Raw genomic sequence first — 25,382 nt, 5'->3', positions numbered from 1 at the left:
ATGAGTGGGAACCGACTCCATGGTACTTAACAACAACAACAAAAAGGAAACTAATAAAACACTTAGAAAAACCAAGGAAGGAAATATGAAAAGAGAGGATAGAGAGTACTAAAGAAAAGTCAAGAGGTGGGTGGGAGCGAGAAGAAGGGAAATGAGAAACAGAAGAAAGAAGGAAAAGCAAAAGTAGAACTATAAAGGATAAAATTCAAGGGAATGGAAAGGCATGAAGGGGAGAAAGAACAAACAAACAAAAACAATGAAACAACAAAAGGAAAAATCCAAACACCCAATAAAAGAAAAGAAAACAAAACAAACAGTAAAGCTGTTGGCCTTGGAGTAGAGAAAACTCTGGTAGCTTCTCACGAGGTGGGTTTGGGAAGGATGTGACAGCAGAGTTCCAGTCCTAGATGGAGTTCCTAACAGCCTTGGTGTTACCCATGTTCAGAGCACTCAATCCAGAAGTAGTGTGTGGAGGCCTTTGATGGAGATAGTTTGAGTGTCTGTAAGACCACAAGGTAGCTGGGGGCAGGGTGATTGCTTAAATGCTGGTCTGGTGGCTCTCTGGGTTCTGTAGGTCTAGAGCCAATGCTGCCTGAATCCAGTCACCAAATCAGTACAGCCAGCTCTGCCTTACACTTACTTATATGGTTCCCAACCATGTGACTTTGAACTCCCGTGAGCACAGACTGTGCTGGGGGTGGGGGTGGGGGTGGGTGAGGGTGAGAGCTGGTCATATCTCTGGTCACCAGAGGAGTGTGGAGAAAAAGAGGAAATCACAGCTTTCCCACCGCATGTGTGAATCTGTTCCGCCAACCCTCCTTCTGTTACCAAAGCTGTTCAGAAGATGGCTGTGCTGCATCTGGCTCGGATCGCTGTTCACAAGTCAGTCTCCCTCTCTCAGCTTCTTCTCCCAGCATGCACCCAATCCACTTCTCTAACCTTTTCTCTAAAGCTCAGGGTTCCCAAATTTTCATCTGTGTTTGTTTCATTTGGTCTTTCGTATCTTTGTTGTAGAGAGTCTGTGTTATGCATCTGCATAGTCTGCCATCTTGCTGGATGTTTTTATTTGTTTAGTGAGCAGAGTGGTCAATCTTAATTTAATTAACTCAAATTCAGCTCTCCCTTCCTCTTTAATAGGTGATTTGGCACAAGAGCTAGAAACATCCAAAGTCCACTGCCATCAAATGGATACCAGCTCACAGCTACCCTGTATAGGATTATCGAGGCTGCAAATCTTTACAGGAGCAGAAAGTCTCATCTTTCTTCCATAGTGTGGATGATGGATGTGAACTGCCAACCTTGTGGTTAGCAGTCCAGTGCTTATCTTAGAGCACCAACAGGGCCCCTTGAAAAGATAGAAAGTACAGTCCAGCATTCCCTCCTTTCTGGGACTGTTTATTCTTCAACTGCTGGCAAAAAAAAAAAAAGGTTTTATACACATCAAACAGAAAGAATGAAAGAGTACATGTAAAACATATACTACCACGTTATATAACTAAAAGATTGGAACTGACATTATTTTTCCAAATGTATTTCCCTTAGTAGTACACTAATTTTAAATTTAGTTTTTCTTTAAAGTAAAAAGTTAACAAACCTTTTTTCCAAATGAATATATAGAACCCTACTATATGAAGCAGATAACCATAAAAGTAGTTGCAAAAAACTTTTTAACACTGCAAACAATTAGGGTGGACTTACTACTTATCAGGCACTTGGCATGCCATGTTGTTGTTGTGCGCTTTGAGTCAATTCCAACTCACAGTGACCCTATGTGAGAAAGTAGAACTGCCCATAGGGTTTCAAGGCTATAATCTTTATGGGAACACATTGCTAGGTCTTTTTTCCCATGGAGTCTCTGGTAGATACGAACCACCTTTTGGTTAACAGTCAAGTGCTTAACAATTGCACCACTAGGGCTCCCCTTTACAAGCCACTGTTGTCATTGTTAAGTTTGTGGAGTCCATTCTGACTCATAGCAGCCCTATAATGGGTTTCAAAGGAGCCTCTGGTGAGTTTGAACCACTGACCTTGTGGTTATCAGTCCAGTGCTATCCTGCAGCACTACTCCAGGACCCCTTCACAAGCCATTTGTTATTGCTGTTGTTAAGTGCCATCGAGTTGATTCTGACCCACAGCGACCCTGTATAGAGTTCCCAAGGGGGCAGCTGGTAAGCTTGAACCACTGACCTTGCAGTTCAAACAACTTTGCAGTCCGATGCATTAGCCTATAGCACCACTATGTTACTTATTCACTTACCAAATTATATAAATAGCTGTTATGTACTACTTTGTGCCAGAAAGGTAGCAGATTCTGTGAATATAGAAATAAGATAGACATAGACAAGGTCTCTTTTATAAGTAGCAGAGGAGACAGAAGAGAAAGACATACAAAGTAAACAAACTTAAAAGGTAATCTGCAATAGTGATAACTGCTTATGAAAAGAATATAGAGTGACAGGATAAATAAGGGTCAGATTATTTGGGGCCTTCTTAGGAGTATGGATTTTATTCTATGCTAGAAGCCAATGGAGGTTTTGCTTAGGAGAGTGAGATGATCTAATTTATCTCTTACTATTGGTCACTATGGGTCAGAATTGACTCAATGGCACTTAACAACAGTAACAATTGTTATTCCCAATAAGCCCTGGGAGCGGAGTGGGTTACAAGGTGGGCTAATAACAGCAAGGTCAGTAATTCTAATCAACAGGGGAACGATGAGGCTTTCTGCTCCTGTAAAGAAGGACATCTTCAGAAACCCTATACAGAGTTGTTATTAGTCAGAATTGACTCAATGGTACACGACCATCACCACCACCACTGCTATTCCCATTTAATAGTTCAGATGATCACAGAGGTTAAATAACTAATGGAGCTAGGATTTACATCCAAGAAAGTCTGTCCCTAAATCCTAGGCTGATCATCTTTATGGGCTCTGAGCACGCATCCAGACTGAACTAAACTTCTTCTCCTTGTATAGATTACAAGGTACTCTGATGAGCTATTAATTGTCCTGTCTTCCTCACTACACCTAAGAGATTGTCTTTATATCTCCAGAGTTGAATAAAGAATAGTAGGTGATTAAATAACTGGTTGATGTGTCAGGAGTATTCAGTAGTCAAAATGTTTTGCATAAAAGTTCTCAATTACGCACGTGAAGAAAGGTTAAATCTCACTGTCATAGAACCCTTATCTTCATGTTTGTTGCTCTTTTCTGTTGGCTTTCAGTTGTTTCTGGTTTTCAGTCTTCTGCTATTTATGATTCTGATTCCAGATTTTACTTGCTGTTGTTGTTGTTAGGTGCCATCGAGTCAGTACCAACTCATAGTGACCCTATTCACAACAGAAAGAAACACTGCCTGGTCCTGGGCTAACCTCACAATTGTTGCCATGTTTGAGCCCATAGATGCTGCCACTTGGCCAATCCATCTTGATGGGGGTGTTCATCTTTTTCTCTGATCCTCCACCTTATCAAACATGATATCCTTCTTCAGTGACTGCTCCCTCCTGGCAATATGTCCGAATTATGAGAGACAAAGTTTGGTCATCCTGGCCTCCAAGGAGCACTCTGGCTACACTTCTTTCAACACAGATCTGTTGGTTCTTTTGGCAGTCCATGGCACTTTCAATATTGTCCTCCAACATCATAACTTAAATACATCAATTCTTCTACAGTCTTTCTTATATACTGTCCAGCTTTTGTATGCATATGAGGTTACTGAAAATACCATGACATGGGTCAGGCGCACCTTGGTCCTCAAGCTGACATCTTTGCTCTTCAACACTTTAATAAGGTCTTGTGCAGCAGATTTGCCTAATGCAATATGTCATTTGATTTCTTGACTGCTGCTCCACTGTCTCTTTCCACAGATGCAGTCAATTATTTCTGTGTATTCCACCTGTGAGGTCCATGGTTATAATCGTCTGTTATGCTGTCTAAAGAAGGTATTTGAAATGAACAAATCATTGGTTTATGCAGAATTCTATCATGTGATCTCCAGCATCATTTCTATCACCAAGGCCGTATTTTCCAACTACTGGCCCTTCCTCTTTTTTCCCAACTTTTTCTTTCCAATTACCAGTAATGATTTTACTTACTACTCCACAAATTTCCATAAATTTTTTAGGTATGTCGCTACACTTATTTTGTGGTTTTGGCAATTGACCGTTCTTGGTAATTTTTATATATCCTGTATCTATGAGAAGTTTTCAAAAAGTTAGTAGAAAAACTGAATGTAAAGATAATGACTTTTTTTCCCCCTTATGAATTTCTGAAGCATCCTTGTATTCTACTACTTTATTTAAGTAAACAAGCCAGAAATGAAGGGAAAAAATTATTCAAAGAAATGTACTTATGAAGAGACCCAAAATCATCAACCAAGAGTTTCTAAACAATAGTTTAAAAATTCTCTTAAGAAAAATAAATATCTCTTAGAATCAGAAACACAAAGATATTATTCATGATGTCTTTATCTTCTCTTATGTAGTTTTGATAAAACTTCCTTCTTTAATACAGGCAGATGTGAGAAAACTGTAAAAGACTTTGCATGTATACGTTATACCTATGTGGGTTCTCACTGCTAACCCATATAGGTCAGATTATATAATTAAGGTGTTTTTCCAGCCAAGGGGATGGAGACTGTTCACCATCCACACTGTCACCTGGGTTTCTTGTGTTCAATGGTAAGCATTTGTGAGGAAGCTCCCCAGATATGGAACATGTAGCATCAAGAGGAAATGACTAGCTGGGTTACCTAAGGCCTGGGTCTTTTAATGTCAGGTTTATGTATAACAGACCTAATCAGTCACATTTGCAGATTTCTCCAACCCAGACCTGATCATTTCCCTTTCCCATAATATTATTTCTTTGCAGGACTCTTGCTTGTTTTCAGATGGCTGTCACTATTGCAGTTCTTTAAACAGATTATGCAAAACCGTTTAATATAACATACATATGTGTATATGAAGATCATTTATTGAGTGTTTAACCTGTGTCTGTGTCACAGATTGCTAAACTCTTCAAATACATCACAGCAACAATGAAGATGTTAATCTTCGATTGTTCTAAAGATTACGAGAGTAAGGCTCAGAGGTTAGGTAACTTGTCTGACAGATCATAACTAACTAGCTCTAGGTTGAATTATAATACAAACATGGAATTTCTTTTTTTTTTTTTTTACCACCTGCGAGTCTGCCTCTGGAGTCCTGGTGTGGCGCTGTGAGTTAATGCGCCAGACTGCAAAGCTGTATGAACTGCAAGGTCGGCGGTTCAAGCTCACCAGCTGCTCCTTGGAAACTCCATACTGGGTGGCTATGGTTCAGAATCGACTCGACGGCACTTAACAACAACAACAGGCTGCCTCTAGTAGATTAAATTATTAATCAACAGATAGAATATATTAAGCATATTATTTATCAAACTTCATAATAGTATGTGCCTTGAGGGCATGAACTATGTTTTATCCATCCTGATATTCCTCATAGCCAAATGTTCAAAAATATACTAAGTTCACCTAAAAATATTCAAGAAATGCTTAAAGTGCTTTCTCTACCATGCAAGTATTGCTTTAGGTTGCCCTTTAACACAACTGCCCAGAGTTAAATGTCAAAGCATCATCATTGTTCAGAAAAGTACAGGACTAAGCAGCTGTCACTGTTGTTTGTACATTACCTCGCTACATTTTATTTTTGTTTCTGTCCATGTTCAGGGGAAAGTACACCTTACATAGCCATACACAGAGAAACATATGCTCCTGATTTATACCTTGCAGTGGAAATTCAGTATTTACAGCTAGGCTACCTTTCCATATGTGATCCTAATACTGTAATCAAAATCTTCCTGCCTAATAGAATATTTGGTTCCAAACTAAATCTCTAAATCAAGTGACGGCCAATCAACCTTTTGCTTTTCACTGAGAAGACTTGGGAGTAGCTGAGTTAAAATTACAATCACGTTTGCCTGACCTTATTTCATGTTTTGAGGAGTGTTTTGTCATTGCAGAAACAGTTTTCTTTTGGAACAGTTCAGCAAAGACATACAGAGGCAAGTAAGGCTATGCCTTTAACAGTCTCCTTTGGCATTGATAAGAATGGGGAATGTGGGGGACTGTGAGGGAGACAGAGGCATACAAAACACACTATATGATGTGTGGTACCAAGAGGTCTGTGCAAGCAAAGAGCTTACTCAACAAGGACAAGGCCACGGTCATTGTCATTGTCATTCAGTTCTCACTTTCCAACAGCTCAGATGTGAAAATAATGCTACCTTTGCAAGAACATTTTCAGAGAGCTTTCCTTGAACGGATATTCTCTCCTGAACTTTCTCTGCAGTCTGTTCTGTAAAGAAAAGCAATTTTGTGTTTCCCTTCCATCATGGTCTCACTTTACCTTATGAATAAAATGAATTATTTCTGAAGTAATCCCAGCTTTACCATGATTATTTTTCAAGGATGGTAATTTAAGGCTGTAAAGTACAGTGTTTTCATTTTATGCACCCACTTACAAAAACAACACATGACTGTTGATGCAGTCAACCAAAGACAAACCATTCTGAATTAATAATTTTGGTTCAAAGTCTCTAAAAATCTATTGAAAACTGAATTAAAAGCAGGTCACATAAAATGTATTTTCAGTTCTGCATGAAAATGACCAGTCGTAAACTCTCAGAATAAAGAATTATCTTGGCAATTGTTTTAAAAATCCACCCTGATTAACATCTTTATGTTCACTTTCAGCAGCTAAGTTGGACTCTCATATTTGAAAATTCACCTAGAAGTATTCCTCGTCTCTAAAGTTGTTGTTGTTAAATGATTTAGAGTCAGTTCTAACTCATAGTGACCCTGTACAGGTTTTCCAAGAAGGCTGGTGAGTATGAATCACTGACCCTGTGTTTCAAACCAACCTTGAAGTCGAGTGCTTATCCTGCAGTGCCACAAAAAGACACTGGTAATTTGTTATTTGGCAGCTTTAGTCTAGAGAAAGTAGTGAAGTTTAATTACTATTATTATGTTGTTGCTGTTAAGCGCCGTGGAGTTGATTCTGACTCATATAGACCCTTTATAGGGTTTCCAAAGGGTGGCTGGTGAGTTCGAACTGCTGACTGTGAAGTCCAGTGCTTATCCTACAGTGCTACTGTAAATACACACTGATGGTGTAGTGGATTACAAACTGGGCTGCTAGCCACAAGGTCAGCAGCTCGAATCTACCAGCTGCTACTTGGGAGAAAGCTAAGGCTTTCTAAAGCTCCTGTAAAGATTTACTGCCTTGGAAACCCTATACAGAGTCACTATGAGTTGAAACCAACTTGATGGCACATAACTACCACCTCCATGACCACTGTAAAGATATACTGATATAAAGATATACTGGTATACTGGATTGCAAGCTGGGCTGCTAACTAAAAAGGTCAGCAGTTCGACCCTACCAGTCACTGTTTGAAAGATGGGTCTTTCTGCTTCCATGAAGATTTACAGCTTTGGAAACCCTATACAGGGTCACTATGAGTTGGAAACGACTTGGTGGCACACAATTCCCACCACCACTGTAAATACATTGTATCACAGGCACTCATGAGTGACTGAACATACATAGTATTTATCTAGACTTTCAAGTAGGAGTTTATCCATTGTATCCCTCACAGAAATTCCCTTTTTTTTATTTGTCTCTTATCATACCTGTATCAAAAAGGTTTCAAGAAATATGAATCATTTATATCTTTAGAAACATAGTGTAAATATTTTACAGGTATTTATCAAATAATACAGTCTAATGAAGTTATGTGAATTTCTTAGTCTGTATGGAAATGCAAGGAAAGCCAGGACTTTATAGATTGCAGTATAAATTATATATCTGGGCTTGGAGAAGAGCTGAAGCCTGGAACTCCATTGTTGGCCCATTGGAAACAACTTCAGCCCAGCTTAGAAAGTAAATTAGTGACTGCAATGATGACTTCATTTTAGTTTATAGCTGCTTCCTGCTTCTTATCCTAGAGAAAGATTCTTTCATGTTATTCATGGTTTTGAGCTCTGAGCTGAAGATGGGAGAAAGAAGACGTCCAGATATCCTTTTACTTGGAAAAAAAATCAAGAAGTAAAAGTAACCTCTCTAATCACCTACCAGCTCTCTTGCCGTCCATTCTTAGACCTTCCTTTTATATTGTTTTCTTTTTAAAAACTTATGTCTGAATATAGACACTCACATTCTACTTCATTCCAGAAAGGGTTTGGGCATTTTTCATCTATTCACTTCCTTGCTCTTCTCCTAGCACCATGACTATGGTGAAATATAATGTTCGTAAACACAATAAATGTTAGCAAACCAAAACAAAGATCCTCTTCTTATTGTCTGAAAAGTAAGCCTCCTCCAGGAATCATTTTTTGCATCTATGTTAATTTGTTAGCTCTTTACTGAGTCAGACAACATTATTTTACTGACTTTGATATGGTGTGATTCCAGCATGCTCTATACTAAGAGTTTCCAAATGGGAGTGATTTGCTCTGCAGAGGATACATAACAAGATCCGGAGACAAATTTGATTGTCATGGTTTGATGTGTTGATATCAAGGATCCTTCTAAACATCCTAAATGCACAGGTCAGGCTCCCACAGCAAAAAATTTTCTGGCCTAAAATTTAAAAAGTGCTAAGATCCTGGTGTGGCACTATAGGATCAGTACTGAATTACTAGCCATGAGATCAGCAGTTGAAATGCACCAAGTACTTCCGGGAAACCCTATACAGGGTTTCTATGAATCAGAACTAACTCAGTGGCACTTAACAACAATAATAAGGTTATGAATTCCTGCTTTTTGTTGTTGAGTACCCGACTCGACGGCACTTAACAACAAAAAACAACAAAACCCCTGGGTCACTTCCCACTCACAGCAACAATAAATTACACAGTAGAACTGCCCCACAGTATTTCCTACATTGTCATCTTTATGTGAGCAGAATTCTACATCTATTTTTTTTGTGTGTGGAGCCACTGGGTTAAAACTGTCAACCTTTCATATAAGTTGTCTAATAAGTCACATTCGAACATGGTTGATAGGTTTTCTAGACAGGTGGCCTCTGAAAACCTCAGTGTTACATGTTATATTCAAACAATGAAGCTATGCCTCGTAAAATGTCCTAATACTTACATGTCCTAATATATGCCTCATTGTACAAACATAAACCAAGAGAACTCAAAGGGAATTCAAAGCTCTTCTAAGCCAACCATTTCCTCATTTCATAGATACAGAGCCCAAGTTCCAAGGACAAAAGACTTGCCTAAGGTCATACTGCGGCAAACAGGTTACGAGCAGCATTCCCAGGACCAAGAACTTAGATGTTCTGATTGGAACCACCCATGACTCTTACTGCATTGTGGTAAATTCTGCAAGGATGAGCAATGAAATTAGACAGTGACACTGTTACTAAAGTACCTGCTAGATAACATTTTGATGTTCACTTCCTTCTTGGTATGTGAAGGATTCTTTCCTTGTTTCTGTTTTTTTTTTTTGCTGTTTTGCATTGGATGCATTTCACACAATCTAATTGCGGTGATACTTGCACAACCCTATGGATATAGTGAAACCCTTTGTCACATAACCCATTCCCACTTCGCTCAGGCCAAAAGTTTCACACTACTCCTGTTGTTGTTGTTAGGTACCATCGAGTAGGTACTGATTCACAGCGACCTTATGCACAGCAGAATGAAACACTGCCCGATCCTGGGGCAACCTCACTACTGTTGCCACAATTGAGTCCATCGATGCTGCCACTTGGCCAATCCATCTCGTTGGGGGTCTTCCTCTTCTTCTCTCACCCTCCACCTTACCAAACATGGTATCCTTCTCCAGCAACTGGTCCCACCTGACAATATGTCCGAAGAATGAGAGACAATGAAGTTTGGCCATCTCAGCCTCCAAGGAACACTCTGGCTGCACTTCTTCCAAAACAGATCTATTGGTTCTTTGGCAGCTCATGGCACTTTCAATAGTCTCCTCCAACATCATAACTCAAAAGCATCAACTCTTCTTTGGTCTTCCTTATTCACTGTCCGCTTTCGCATGCATATGAGGTTATTGAAAATACCATGGCTTGGGTCAGGTGCACCTTAGTCCTCAAGCTGACATCTTTGCTCTTCAACACTTTAAAAAGGTCTTATGCACCAGATTTGCCTAATGCAATAATACGTTGTTTGATTTCTTGACTGCTGCTTCCGTGAGTGTTCATAGTTGATCCAAGAATGAAGTCCTTGACAACTTCAATGTTTTCTCCGTTGATAAGAACGTTGTTTATTGGTCCAGTGGTGAGGATTTTTGTTTTCTTTGCAATCCATACCGAAGTAAATATTTTAAGTCTTCTTCACTTTCAGCAAGCAAGGTTGTATCATCTGCATATAGCAGGTTGTTAACGAGTCTTCCTCCAATCCTGATGCCACGTTTTTCTTCATATAACCCAGCTTCTCAGATTATTTGCTCAACACCCTACTCCTAGCGAACCATTAATCTACTTCCTTCCTCTTTGTATTTGTCTAGTTTAGGCACTGCAATATGTGCTTTTTGTTAGACTTAGCATGTTCTCAAGATTCACCCATGTTGTATGTATCAATACTTTGTTCTGCTCTTTGTTAGTCTTAGCATGTTTTTAAGGTTCAGCCATGTTGTTGTTGTTAAGTGCCGTTGAGTTGATTCTGACCCATAGAGACCCTATATTTCCGAGAAGCAGCTGGTGAGCTTGAACCGCCGATCTTGCAGTTCAAATGGCTTTGCCGTCTGGCGCATTAACCCACAGTGCCACACCAATCAATACTTCGTTCTTTTTTTTTTTTTGCTAGATAACATTCCATTGTATGGATACACATTTTGTTTATCCACACATCAGTTGAGGTACTTTTGGGGTGTTTCCATATTTGTATTGTTACAAATAATGCTCTATGAACATTTGTTTACAAGTTTTGAGGTAAACATATGTTTCAATTTCTCCTGGGCATGTACCTAGGAGTAGAACTGCTGTGGCATTTTATCAAGGATCTTTGAATACCTAAGAAGTGAAGTAGCTTTTGGAAGAGCATTGTCTAGCTTTCGGAAGAGCATTGTCTAGCTTTCAGAAGGGCATTATTTGAAATTTTAACAACTTTTCTTAAATGTGCACATAGGATAGTATAGTGGTGTGTGCCACAGAGTCAGTTCTGACTCATAGTGACCCTGCACAGGGTTTCCGAGGCTATAAATCTTTATGGGAGCAGAAGGCCTCATCTTTCTCCCTTGGAACAGCTGGTAGTTTCGAACTGCTGACCTTGAGGTTAGCAATCCAACTCGTAATATGCTACCAGAGTTCCTTGCACATATGATAGGGTATAAGAAAGTAAATAGTAAATAATACATAATCTATAAAGTAACAGTTGCAACATCTCTCATGCATGTCTGTCTGTAAGTGAATCAGGCAATTTGAATTTTCCAAGATCTACTATTCAGTTAGTTACTATATCATCTACCAAAGCTCCCCAGAAGGAACACTAGTGAAAGCAGAATTCTTTTTGCAGAGTTGGTTGCTTCAGATGGAAGAAGCAATAATTACCAAGAGAGACATTGAAAACAAACATGCCACAGCACAGCGTGAGCAAAGATTAGCTGTGCCCTCTGATTCATAAGACAGAAAAGCAATGAACAGCTTGATGTTGTACAATAAGAAGCTGTCATTTTCATCTTCCACACATGGTGGAAGAATGATAACTATTCTGCCATTTCACTATGATATTTGCCTTACATTGTACAGACACGATCATCCTCCAAACATATGTACTAAAAACCTGATGATTACAGAATACACATATTTGACTGCCAAGAGCTAAAATCATCCTCAGGTAGAACGCAGAGGCCAATTCAGAACCTGGGCTTTGCTTATATGCAAATGTAAGAAGAGAGCTGGAAAAGATAGTACAATGGCAGAGCAGTATCTTACCAGGTTTATGGCATGGAGATGAGAGAAAGGGGCTTGTGGTGCCAAATCCCAAAAGGACTGTCTTATGAATGATAACTAATATAGATAGCACACTGATTCATGTCTCCTTGCTCTAGTTGTTGTTGTTAAATGCCATCAAGTCAGTTCAGGCTCATAGCGACCCTGTACAGCGTTTCTAAGGAGCAGCTGATGAGTTTGAACTGTCAATCTTGTGGTTACAGCTCCACACCAGGTGTCCCCCCTTGCCCTGGTTTATAATATTAAATCAAATCCACTAGCATTCAGTCAATTCCCATTCATGGGAACCCAAGACTGTAAATCTTTAGAGAAGCAGAAAGTCTCATCTTTTTCCTGAGGAGTGGCTGCTGGGTTTGCACCACTGACCTTACAGTTAGCAGCCCAATGCCTAACCCAGAGCACCCAGAGCCTGACAAAATACCTCATGCCTCTCATTCAAGCCTTCCAACATTACCTCCCCTCTGAATGTTTCTTTCAGCACTCTGCATTCTTAGCTCCTGTGAATCCTGAATGTAGTGGTATTAGACCTCTTCCTAGTTACTACAATTATTAACTAACAGTTTCCTTTCATTTGAATGTATCTTGGGGATAGTTTCCATCACTTTATAATCCTGAAGCGTGCCTGAACTGTTTTCTCTTTGAGTAAGTGTTCATAGGTGAATAGAGTGAAGCAATTCATATTTAAACGCTCTTAAATTTCACACCAGGTAAGAAATGCCTGAACTTTAAAGAATATAAATTAAAAGGTAGAATAATGATGAGTTAATTGATGCCCAAGAAACCTTTCTCTACAGAAGACCTGGGTCCTCATCCATCCAGTGACCAGAACAGCAAGTCATGAAATGTGGCCTTAAGCATGGATCACATAAGAAACGTCTTTACTTTCAGTTTTGTGGATGATCTACTTGATAAACCTGGTGTTTCCATATCTTTTTAAGTATAGTCTGTAATAAAATACTTTTGCATATCCTGCTTCTATGAACACTCTTGGAGAATTAGTTAATTTGACTAGAAAGAATATCTTTTTTTTTTAAATGTGATATCATCCTTGTGAATTTTCTTAAAACTTTTAGGAGGTACCATAACCAGAAGCATTAAATCCTATAAGAAGCATTAAAAAAAACAAAAACAGACAACTTGAGAAATAAAATTTAACTTGGGTTAGGAAAGTGAACAACAACAACAAAAAGGAGTTTTCAGCACAATGGTAGAAAAAGAAAAGAACAAAACACTGCCCAAGACAGTTATTACTGCCCATAGTATGCTTGAAGCAGTACAGCCAGAATGCTCCTTAGAAGCCAGGATGGAGAGACTTTGTCTCTCATACTTTGGACATACTTTTCCCCCCATTATATTGTTATGCAAGATGAACTAGAATTTTACTTTTTTTTTTTTACAAACTACATTATGGCACAAATAATAATACATGAAAGGTCAACTTTGCCTTTAAGATTTTATCCATAGTCAGGAAATTGATTCTTCTCACTGGTATTTCAGAAATCCCATTATAGCTCTTCTCACCTTCTACCAATTCCACTCTCTGCTTCCTAAATGGTTTTCCTTCCTAAAGAGCTCATCCACTCTTACAGGTGTACTGTTTATTCTACTTATTAATTTCCTAAATCAGAATGTAAAATATTTGATTATTTTATATTAACATAGTAGGAAAGTCAGAACAGTGATAGAGATGATGATAATAAAAGGGTCCATCCACATGGTGTCAGAGATTCATCTTTTTATCTTGCTATTTATGACCAATTGTACAGAGATATGTATAGATTGCACCTCAATGCAAAGAAAATAAAAATCCTCACAAATGAGCCAATAAACAACATTTTGATACATGGAGAAAAGACTGAAGTTGTCAAAGACTTCATTTTGCTTGGATCTACAATCAAAACTCATGGAAGCAGAAACCAAGAAATCAAATGGCATATTGCTTTAAGCAAAACTGCTGCACAGGACCTCTTCAAAGTGTTAAAGAGCAAAGATGTCAGTTTGAGGACTAAGGTGTATGTGAACCAAGCCATGGTATTTTCAATAGCATGTGAAAGTTGGACAATGAATAAGTAAGACCATAGAAGAATTGATGCATTTGAGTTATAGTATTGGAGAAGAATATTAAAAGTACCAAGAACAAACAAATCTGTGTTGGCAGTATAGCCAGAATGTTCCTTAGAAGCCAGGATGGCCAGACTTTGTCTCTCGTGCTTCAGACATGTTATCAGGAGGGACCAGTCCTGGAGGAGAACATCATACTTCATAATGTGGAAATCAGCAAAAAAGATCCAACAAGATGAATTGGCACAGTTGGCAGCAGCAGTGGGCTCAAGCATAGCATCTGTGTTTCACTCTATTGTGCACAGGGTTGCTATGAGTCAGTCAGAATATACTTGATGGCACCTAATAATATGTTTGATCACTTAAATGACTTTTATCTGAAATCAGCTGTGTTAAGGACAAATTATTATGGCTAAGTGGTCCATATTTTCTAAAGAGTGTAACTAGCCACATATATAGCCAGCTTACAGTCCTAGTGTGGCACTGTAGGATAAGGCACTGGGCTTCAAGGTTGGTCAGAACCACAAGGTCAGCAGTTCAAACCCACAAGCTGCTCCTTGGAAACCCGATACAGGGTTGCTATGAGTCAGAATCCACTTGATGACACTTAACAACAATAACATTCCGAAATTTTGAGAGTACAGTCCTGGAACAGAATTGCTAAAAGGTACTGAGAAGTAGCTACACTTGGGACAGTACCCCATTTGAATAGACAGATGCTGCTGCAGCAGGTAATTTCTCACTATGAACTGTGAAGAAAGAGTTTCTGTGCTGGTTACATTAATGACCAGCTAGGTTGGTAGCAAGTCATTTCTTTATAGGTTAATCAGACTAGAATTGACCAACATGGGCAGCATTTAAAACAATAATATCAGACACTATCTACCTGTGTCTCTATTTCTCTTCTCAATTGTTGTTATTGTTAAGTGCTGTCAAGTCGGTTCTGACTTGAATCACTGAACTTTCTGTTCAAATGACCTTGCTGTCCAGTGCTTATCCTATGGTGCCATAACAGGACTCCTCTCTTCCCAATAACACGTCCTTATTTATAGCAAATGCTGCTCATTAATCCCAGTATTTTTCCCAACTAAATAACAACAAAGAATCCTAGTAGCATAGTGGGTTATGTGTTGGGCTACTAACCACTAGGTCAGCAGTTCTAATCCACCAATGGCTCTGCAGGACAAAGATGAGATTTTCTATTGTAGTAAAGATCTACCTCAGAAACTCTATACAGGGTGACTATGAGTCAGAACCTACTCAGCACACCACCACCACTAAGGAGCTCTGGTATGTATGGCACTGTTGGAGAAGTAGTAGACTGCTAAACGCATGGTTGGTGGTTCAAACCCACCAGCCACTCCTGGTTAGTCCTATACAGGACTGCTATAAGCCAGAACCGATTCAACAACACTTAACAATAACAACAAGCCTTACAAGGAGTCCCTGGGTGGTGAAAGTGGTTAAACACTTGGATATGATTTGGAAGGTTGGTGGTTTAAATCCATTCTGAGGTGCTCTGGCTAAGGCCTGGTGATCTACTTCTGAAAGATCACAGTCCTTGAAAACCCCATGGAACACAGTTCTACTCTGAAACACACAGGGTTGTCATGAGTCAGAAGCTATTCAATGGCAACTGGTTTGTGCCATAAGCACTGGACTGCTAACCACAAGGTCAGAGGATCAAGCCCACCAGCTGCTCCTTGGAAACCCCAGACAGGGTCGCTAAGAGTTGGAACTGACTAGACAGCACTTAACAACAACCTTGTCATGATGAAAATGATGATAATATTTATAGATGACCAATCTAACAAATAGAGATTAGAACTGCAGTAAGAATGACTTTGTTCCTAAGAGATGAATCTATGACTTGTAAAGATCCAAGAAGTAAACATATCCTAAGAAAGTCTAGAAATAGAAAAGCTTTTATAGCTCAGTACAGTGCCATGCAAAATTAGTTGCAGAAATGGGTCAAAAAGCAAGCAAGCAAAAAATCTGCAAATGTATTACTTTTTTCATTTCAGGATATGGGAGCTTTCATTTCACCCTCTGTTTTACTCACAGGAATATGGAGAGAAGGAAAGATTGTTAGGCAATAGATACCTGGAATATTCCAGGGAGCCCTTTCTCTTTTATCCAATACTGTTTTCCAACAATAAACTCACTTTATTCCAAATTCATTTCCCTAAAGAGAATGGATTTCATCCATATGAATTACGATATAAATATCCTTAGATAACAAACTAAAACAAATGCATACAAAAAAACTTCAAGTTGGTAGAAATTCCACTTCATATAAGTGCTCTAACTTTATCATGAGAAGGTTAACATACTCATGGTGGTTTGTCAGTCATGTAATACATATGGGTGCATACCATGTGTCTGGCACTGGCAGGTGTAGGGATTGTGATGATCTGGCAGATCCATTTTCTGCCTTCAAGAGCTTAGCTTGCTCAGTAATGAAAGCTGTCAGAAGTTTTCCCTCTCTTGTCTCAAATACCCAATATCTTCAATCAGCTAGGTTTCAAATCTTTAGAAATAAGGAAATTATTATATATCCACCCCATTTTATAGGAGTTCTGGTTAAGCACTAGGCTGCTAACTGAAATATTGGCAGTTCAAACCAGAGGCTCCATGGGATAAAAGAACTGGCCATCTGCTCTAGTACTGCCTAGGAAATCTGCTAACTGCATGGTTGGTGGTTCAAACCCCCCAGCCACTCCTGGGATGTCCTATACAGGATTGCTATAAGCCAGAACCAACTCAACAACACTTAACAATGACAACGAGCCTGTACAAAGAGTCCCAGTTCATCTGTGTCCTATAGGATAGCTAGGAGTTGTAATCAACTCAACGGCACACAGCACCACTATCACATTTTATAGAAGGGACAGCTGAGATTGAGAATATTAAATTATTTTTCCTGAACCAGAAAGAGTGGCATGACAGAACCAAATGCCTGACTGTCACACATAAGACTCTTTGTATCTGTGTCCACCTCATTATTTCTATTCTTTCCAGATTTTTTTGAGTCTACAACAATAATTCACCTTTATAGACATTGGCTTATATAGATACCTGGACTATTATTCATTGGATCAGACCTAAAAGAGACCTTATAGCATTTTCTAACAGGTCCTGGCTCAAATAAGAACTTGTATTTCAAAAAAACAAAAAAATACCTCTGAAGAAACAAATTTTTCTTAGATGAAAATATTGGTACTTACCTCATTGTGATAAAGTTTAATGTAAAAAATATCCTTATGGCTTCAGTGACTGATAAGAGAAAGCTCTCTTGGCACTATTAAAGGAAATAAAAGAATTTTCAGTGATGTTTTTGTCAATAAGCATAAAAGAGAAAACAACAATGTTTTTAATGTCATTATTCATAGGCTTAGAATTCTTTTTAGAAATGAGAATTTTCCATGCTGAATTCTAACAATTAAAGTTTGTCACTAAAGTAAATAATGTTTTTATGTGAGGTTTCTGCTAACACTGCTCTTTTTTTTGTTTTCATCTTTCTCCTAAGGATCCAGAAGCAGAATAAACTCAAATCATCCCAATTATCTGATATATTTACACATTTGAAACTAGAATATATATGTCGTGGAGAAAAGCCTCTGAGCATGTTAGCAATTTGCATCTGTGTTCAATTTCTAGATTTATATGTATCAGTAGTTTTATCTACCATTACCAAATCCTCTGCCATGAGTCTATCCTAACTCATAGTGGCTCTAAAGGAGAGAGCAGAACTGCCGCATAGGGTTTCCAAAGCTGCAAATCTTTATGGAAGCAGACTGCCATGTCTTTTTCTCATGGAGCAGCTGATGATTTGAACCAAACTTTAGGTAGCAGACAAGCACTTTAACTCTGTACCACCAGGGCTCCTTTATCTACTATTACACTTCCTTTAGTCACTAAAGGTACACAGTCATTCAATTTGAAGCATCTAAAAAACTCAAGGTCTAAAATAGGTTTGCAGATAAATGTTAATATTGAGTAATGGCAGATGGCATCCTTCCTATTCTCTGCTGTTGCCTGGGAGGAGCTGAACTATGGCTGGATATGAGCTTTTACCCCTTAATCCCATGATTTTCTCTGCTTTCATTCTTCATGATCCCTAACCACATCTGGGCAGCTGGTTGGTGTCTTGTTTTTGTTTTGTTGTTTTTCTCACATAGTATGTACACTAACCTGATGTGGCACTTCATGATAATACACTGAATCACAAGGTTGGTTTGAACTGCAAGGTTGGGGGTTCAAATCCACCAGCTGCTCTCACTATAAGCTAGAACTGATTCAATGGCACTTAACAATAATTATAAGCAAATGTTAGAAAGTTCAAGGTAAGAAATCCATTTATCAGTTTAAGTTTTTCAGTATTATATTCATTTTAAAATATCAAATCTATTTAATCTTATATGAAAGAATTAAGAATTCTGATTGTAGACTTCCAAATACTGTGTCTGTAATGACCACCTAAATAGAGCTGAAGAATCGTTTTTTGTTACCCCAAATTATGTTTTTCCATGATACTAATTAAGGAAGAGGCAAAATAAATGGCTTAATATATATAGAAGGTGCAATGAGTAATAGATGCCCCTCCTCACTGATCCCAGGAATCCCTGTGCACGTTTTAAACTTTGCACAGTTCTAAAATCCTGGTCTGATCTGCATGCTGCTACCTTTATCTCCTCAAATCATTTTCTTTCCATAAAGTTTCTGCAGAGAGAAAAATTAGACTTATCTAGTTTTGTGCCCATTACAGTACCTGGCACATAGTAGACTCTAATGAAATGATTGCTGAATAAACCTATCTGGGTTAACATATATGGGTTAAATATTATTTCAAGATGACAAAATAAGTGAGGAACAGCCAAACATTTCCCACTTACTGATATTTTTTCTGATTCAAATAGTGTCCATCTCTTGCAAATAAAATGTCTTTAGTACTGAAGTTGGTCAATATGACATCCAAAGGGGTGAAGGTGTGAAATGGCAGTGACACTTTTTGAAAGAAAAAGTCCTCACAGGAATATTTTATAGCTTGGAGTGTGTGTGTTTGTGTGTGTGTGGGGGGGGGGGGGGGGGCAGGAGGGATAGGAAAATTAACTAGGGAGGCCCAGAAAACCAATAATATAATAGAAGGTAAATTTCAATTTCTCCAGCTTATTTCAAAATGATTTAAAAGAATCTAATGGAGTCCTGGTGTGGCGCTGTGGGTTAATGCGCCAGACTGCCAAGCGGTTTGAACTGCAAGGTCAGTGGTTCAAGCTCACCAGCTGCTCCTCGGAAGGTCGCTATGGGCCGGAATCAACTTGACCGCATTTCACAACAACAATAATGCAGGTTTCTGCTTCTCCATAAAACATCTGAGCAATTTCTGATTCATAGCTATGTAGGATAAAATGCAGATTTTGCAAGCATATACAAAAATATACAGCCTCAAATTGTAGCTGACCTTGAGTGAAGAAAATGCTGAAATTTGATGAGATACTTCTATACGTCTGTTCCTTCCCCAGCACTTACATCATAACAAAATATGTAAAGCAGTTTCAAGAAAAACTCAATACCAGGTAAAGGTTGACCTTAAACCACCTAGCTTTCATCCTACTAATGTTCCTCCCCCAAGGAGCCTTGTGACTGGGCAGATAAGTCAAGGTCAGGGGTTCAAATCCACCAGCCCATCCAAAGGAGAAAGATGAGACTGCCTGGTCTTATAAAGATTTACAGTCTTGGAAACCCTATGAAGCAGTTCTACTCTGTCCTATGGGATCGCTAAGGGGAGAATGACCCCACAGCAGGAGATTCGGCAGTGGATTTGTTGTTTTTTGGAATGTTCCTCCACTAGTGTTGCAGAGAAAAATTCAATCTATTTTATATTATTACAAAGATTATTACAAAATATTCCTAAAAAGTAAGTAAATGCTCCTAGTTGCAAATATTTTTATGTTCAAATTAAAATGATGAGTTGGATAAGCACTTGGTCGCTACCCACAAACTTGGCTCGAGCCCACCAGCTGCTCTGTAGGAACAAAATGAGGCTTTCAGCGCCCATAAAGATGATTTACAGCCTCCGAAACCCTATACATGGTCGCTATGAGTTGAACCGACTCAATGGCACTAATAACGACAAGAACAACACCAAGAAAAGCAAAGACGAAAGATTCTTTCCATAACTTAATTTCTGTAGCATAGCTGTCTGTGCTCACAACAGTTTTAATTAAAAGGAAGATTTTTTAAAACAAAAATACTGTAGACTACTTTTATTTCCCAAAATAAAATTGCCGAATTACTAACATTCCCCACTGCCCTCCCCCCAAAGTTCTGAGAACGAGTACAAAACAGGAATATATCCTCCCTGCAAAAAATTTGTTAACACAAGAACATTCTGGGGTCTCCTTACCTCGAGTGCAGAAGAATGCAGTGGGGCTAGTTGATTTATTTGCTTGCAGCTTGGTTATCATAAAACGGGGGCGATGAGTCTCGCTTGCTCATTTCTGTTTTTTCCAAACGAAGCCAGTGTCTAATTCGCTAGATTGATAACCTGGAAAAAGCGCCGCCCGCAAAGTGAGTGCCCCGAGCAGGGGGACAGTCCCTGAGTGGCCGCCCCTCCCTTTCTGTGACGCTCCACTTCCTGTTAGATTAAAAGCAGTTCCCAAGAAGCTTGGTTTTGTAGTTTCCAAAGGCAGTCAATCCCTTTTGTCCCTATTTCTTCCCCAAGGTAACAACTTTTAATCAGTCACGTGATAGATCACGTGCTCTAAACCAAATCAATACCTTGAAAGGCACCAGAAGGCGTGTTTCCTGAGGCCATGGGTTCCTTCCCGTATTCCATATGTTCCGGTGTCTCACCCACAAGACGGCTTCTCCCTGCCCTTGTTTGTAATCCACAATGCGGTTCTGACAAAATTAGAGCCGCAGCTGCTGTTTCGGTGATGACCTGGAAGCTAAAGGGACAAGAATTTGAGAGTTTAGTTTCTGCCGTTTGGTTTGAGATTGTCCTAGGAGTAATGCATTAAGCAAACCTCAATTCAGAACGGTCCCGTAGGAGTTTCATAAACATGCATCTATTAAACACACTTAATATTCTTTCAAAAGACATTTATTGATGGCCTTCTGAGTGGCAGGCCAAGGTCAGGCGCTGTTTTCAGGGGTAGAGTAAATTGGGTTAGTACCCAAATCCATCGCTTGTATTTCCTGTGGACTGACACAAGAGAACACGTCGTCTCCTGGATTCTTTAGCAGTGCCATCTAATTAATATAACCGACTTTTATGCCAATTGAGGGGGAATTTGCAAAAAGGCGCTGGATGCTAGTGTATCCGGTAACGTAGGTGGTATATGGTCGGGTGGGCTTGAGTGGAGTCTCAGCCTCTCAGCCAACTCAGTCTACAGGTATGCCATCTCGGATATTCCTCCTGAGTCCAGGTGGTACGACTCCAGCACAGGTCAATTTCTCAGACCTTCACCATCTGCCTAGCCGCATCCTCTGCACCTCCCCAGAGCAGTCACCCATCCCGTCCTGCCGTAGGCCCCTCCCATCACCCTGTAGGTCCCGCCCCGGCCTGGGGTCCCGCCTCTCCCCTTTCCCGTCCCAGGGCGCGTTGCGCGGCCCGGGCCGGAAGTCAGCTAGTTCCTGGATATGTGTCTGTGTCTAGGAGCGGCGCGCGGCCGGTATTAGCGCTGGGAATTCCTGTCTGAGCAGTCACAACTATCACTGTCACCATCACTCGGAGCCACTTCTAGAGGGGAGTAGACCCGGCCCTTCGCCGGGCTGAAACGATGTTACCTCTGTCCATCAAGGACGATGAATACAAACCAGCCAAGTTCAATCTGTTCGGCAAGATCTCGGGCTGGTTTAGGTGCGGGGTGCGGTGCTTGGGGGAAGGAGATGTCTGGCGGTGGGGAAGAAGGCCCAGACTTAGGGTGGCGCGAGGCCAGGGAGGGAGCATCAGGGAATCTCCCTCCCCTGCATAAGGATAGGGGCGCGTAGGTTGGGGGGTATCTTGAAAGGGAAATGCAGCTTCGGGGTCCCGGCTCCCCCTTGACTCTTCTGGATCTTCCCCACTTGTGTTATGTCCAGGTCTATCCTGTCGGACAAGACGTCTCGGAACCTATTTTTCTTCCTGTGTCTGAATCTCTCATTCGCTTTTGTGGAATTGCTGTACGGCATCTGGAGCAACTGGTAACCAAAGGGGAAAATGGTTAGGGCGGAAGCAAGGGGTTGGGGAGACAAAGCACTGTTTGCTTAGTGCCACGTAGCTCCTTATCAGGAGCTGCAGGTCTTACCTATGCTACCTACCTCTGCTGCTGAATTGCTGTCTTACCACCACAGCAATCTGGCAGGCCTACATCTCTTAAGATACGGGGCTCATCACGTGCAGTAGCCCAGCCCCTTGTCAGACATGGGTGGCAGGTACCCTTTTGGCAGGTGGAGAGAATCCTTCATATCTAAACTTTGCACCTCTTAGATTTGCCGGACTTGGAATTTGGGAGAACCTTGTTCCTTGCCCCTACTCATGTAAACGTGAGGGAGTGGCATTTGGGTTTGATACTCGACGATTCTGAGAGAGAATATCAGATTTTTTTTCTTAATTTGCTGTTAGGTCTTGAAATGGGGAAGAAGTTTATAAAAGGGATGCCTACAGAATTATGTACTTTTCTCTCTTTAAAGTGGAAACTGTCCCATGATTTTCCTCTGATGTTGAATGTAATAGACAATTTCATGTAGTTTTCTGGCAACCTAAGTATTTTGAATTGATAATTTTTCGTGTCTATCAGCTTTGGTTTTGGTTTTGTTTTTTTGAAACTGCTTTGGGAAGACTTAAATCTAGTGTGAATTTATGAAAATGAAGTACCTAGTATTTAGGTATTTGCTGTTAAATAACTTCAGCTGTGTGAGATTGTTCCGCTAGCAGTAAGATCATCACAGCCTTTCTATAGGTATACTGGTTACTCTTTACATTTCATGCCCACTAGAGAATCTGATGAAAGACAACACAGAATTTTACATAAAATTTCAGGGGCTCCCTGAAATCGATTTCAGACCTCAGATTAACACTTAAACCATCTAGCTTTTATTTTCTATTAATTAGATAGGCCTAGTCTCTGTCCTGTGGAGTCCTTTCTGTGCTATAGGGTAAGCACATTAAACACTGTGCTATAGGGTAAGACCTGCTAACTGCAAGGTCAGTGGCTCAAACCCACCAGCCACTCCTGAGAAACTCTACAGATAGGTATGAGTCACAACTGACTTGACAGCACATAACAACAGTCTCTGCCCTAAGGTCTGTTTCTCTGAGAATTGCCATGTTTAATGTTTACCTCTGTTAAATTTGAACAGTAACTTTAGTGACCGTCACCAATTTTTGTGACGTGTGCTTTCATAGGAGTGTTGGTATTGCGCTGTAGGATGAGACTGCTGTTTGCAAGGTTGGTGATTCAAACAACCCAGCCAGTACCTGAAAACCCTGTACAGGGTTACCATGAGTTGGGACCTACTCAATGTCAGTCAACAACAATGTGCTTTCATATGAATTAAGTCTCATTTTCTGCCAACTTATTTTTGTTTTAAAAAGTACTCAACAGTCAACAGATTAGGAAGATTATTGGTGTTTTCACTTGTTGGGTGTAAAAGATATATTAAAGCACTATGTTGTTAAGTGCTAGTGAGTCAGTTCCAACTCCGTGATCCTGTATAGGGTTTTCAAGTAGTGGCTGGTGAGTTTGAAGTGCCGACCTTATTGTTCAAACCTTCCTTGTGATTCATGGCTTTATTCTCCTTTTAAAACTTTAATATATGTAATAACCATTTTTAATCCCCTGGGCTTCACAGGACTGTATCCAAAGGATATACCATCATAGAGTAATATTTTTTAGTCCTGTAATATTAATACCTCTTGATGTATTTTGCATGTTAAAAGCAGTACCTGTAATTTATGTTGTCTCAAATTGTATTTGAATAATCATACTTTATTTATTATTCATTATAAATATATTATTCTCCTAAATTATGCTGTGGGTCCATACGATATGCACTGGACTGTGAGCCACAAGGTCGGCAGTTTAAGCTCAAACCGTGGGAGAAAGATGAGGCTCTCTGTTCTTGCAAAGATTTAAAGCCTCGGAAACCCTGTATACAGTTTGCTACAGTTGGAATATATGGTATTCCACTGCATAAATTACCATGCGAAATGTCATTTAAAAGAATTCATATCTGAAATGCCTAAATTATCTCTTTCATGGAAAGTTAGGTTTGTAACTCCTAACTCATTCAAAATCATCACCAGCTCCATAGGAGAAAGATGAGACTTTCTGCTCTTGTAAAGATTTGCAGTCTCAGAAATCCTATAATGGGGTCGCTATACATGGGAATCCACTCAATGGCAGTTAGTTTGGCTTTTGGTTTGTTCATTATATAGTGCCTGGGGTTTTAAAAACTGCAGGGGGCCTTCCAAGACTAGGCAGGTGGTATCTATTGCTTGGAGCAACAGAGGAAGAAGGAGAGTGTCCAGTAACCATTATTGAATATTTTAGTCAAAGATTCCACAGAAGAATCCTGATCAAAAGGGAAAATGCCAAACAGAATTTCAATGACTCCAGATTTTCTGGAGCCAAGGGTCCTGGACAAACTCCTGAAGTTGTTTCCCTGAGATATCTTTAAAGCTTAAACCAACAATATCCCCAGAAGTCTTCTTAAAACTAAACAATAGTTTAATTTAATTGGGGGGGGGGGAGTCTGCCTTGAGCATTTTGTTCTTTTAAGAGCTATTTATATGGGAGTCCTGCATACTGGGATTCAACCAACCATGGATTGAAAATGCTGTTGAGAGGGGAGCAATCAAGTGATCATAGCAATCCATTAAAGGTTAAGAAGGAACAGAAAGTGCTGGTTCCATAGTAAATATGCAGTAATCAACTCTTAGCTACAATGGGTTTGGTGCTGTAGGATCAGCACTGGAATGCTAACCACAAGGTCTATAGTTCAAACCCACCAGCTTCTCCTTGGAAACCCTATACAAGGTCACTATGAGTCAGAACTGACTCAGTGGTACTTAACAACAGCAGTAGCAGAGATTTAAAGTATATGGGGGAATGATGTGTCTGTGTGTAGGTTACATGAAAATAGATCATTTTTATAAGAGACTTGAGCAACTGTAGATTTTGGTATCCTGGAGCCCTGGTACCATGGGATAAGCAATGAACTGCTAACTACAAGCTTGGGGATTCAACCCCCCCAGCCACTTCAAGAGAGGAAGATGATACTTTCTGCCCCTGTAAAGATTGAGTGTGGAAACCCTCTATAGGGTTTCTATGAGTCGGAATTGGCTCTGTGGCAGTGGGTTTGTTTGGGGGGG

The 25,382-nt window shown here is 39.8% G+C and overlaps 2 protein-coding genes across 2 annotated transcripts in view; one reads left to right on the top strand and one right to left on the bottom strand.

Moving 5' to 3' along the window:
• EXTL2 (exostosin-like glycosyltransferase 2) overlaps positions 1 to 20,542 on the bottom strand; it is a 31,238-nt gene extending 10,696 nt beyond the window's left edge. The window contains exons 1-2 of the mRNA XM_006830909.1: positions 20,430 to 20,542; positions 17,251 to 17,324 (exon numbers count right to left, since the gene is read on the bottom strand). Coding sequence (XP_006830972.1) covers positions 17,251 to 17,255 — 5 coding nt within the window. The 5' untranslated portion in view covers positions 17,256 to 17,324; positions 20,430 to 20,542. The remainder of the gene's footprint in view (positions 1 to 17,250; positions 17,325 to 20,429) is intronic.
• A 1,128-nt stretch (positions 20,543 to 21,670) lies between these two features.
• Positions 21,671 to 25,382, top strand: part of SLC30A7 (solute carrier family 30 (zinc transporter), member 7) — an 88,983-nt gene continuing 85,271 nt past the window's right edge. The window contains exons 1-2 of the mRNA XM_006830908.1: positions 21,671 to 21,887; positions 22,109 to 22,210. Coding sequence (XP_006830971.1) covers positions 21,808 to 21,887; positions 22,109 to 22,210 — 182 coding nt within the window. The 5' untranslated portion in view covers positions 21,671 to 21,807. The remainder of the gene's footprint in view (positions 21,888 to 22,108; positions 22,211 to 25,382) is intronic.

Source organism: Chrysochloris asiatica, unplaced genomic scaffold, assembly GCF_000296735.1.
Source record: "Chrysochloris asiatica unplaced genomic scaffold, ChrAsi1.0 scaffold00002, whole genome shotgun sequence".
Classification (NCBI taxonomy): domain Eukaryota; kingdom Metazoa; phylum Chordata; class Mammalia; order Afrosoricida; family Chrysochloridae; genus Chrysochloris; species Chrysochloris asiatica.
This window is presented reverse-complemented; position numbering and strand designations above follow the sequence as displayed.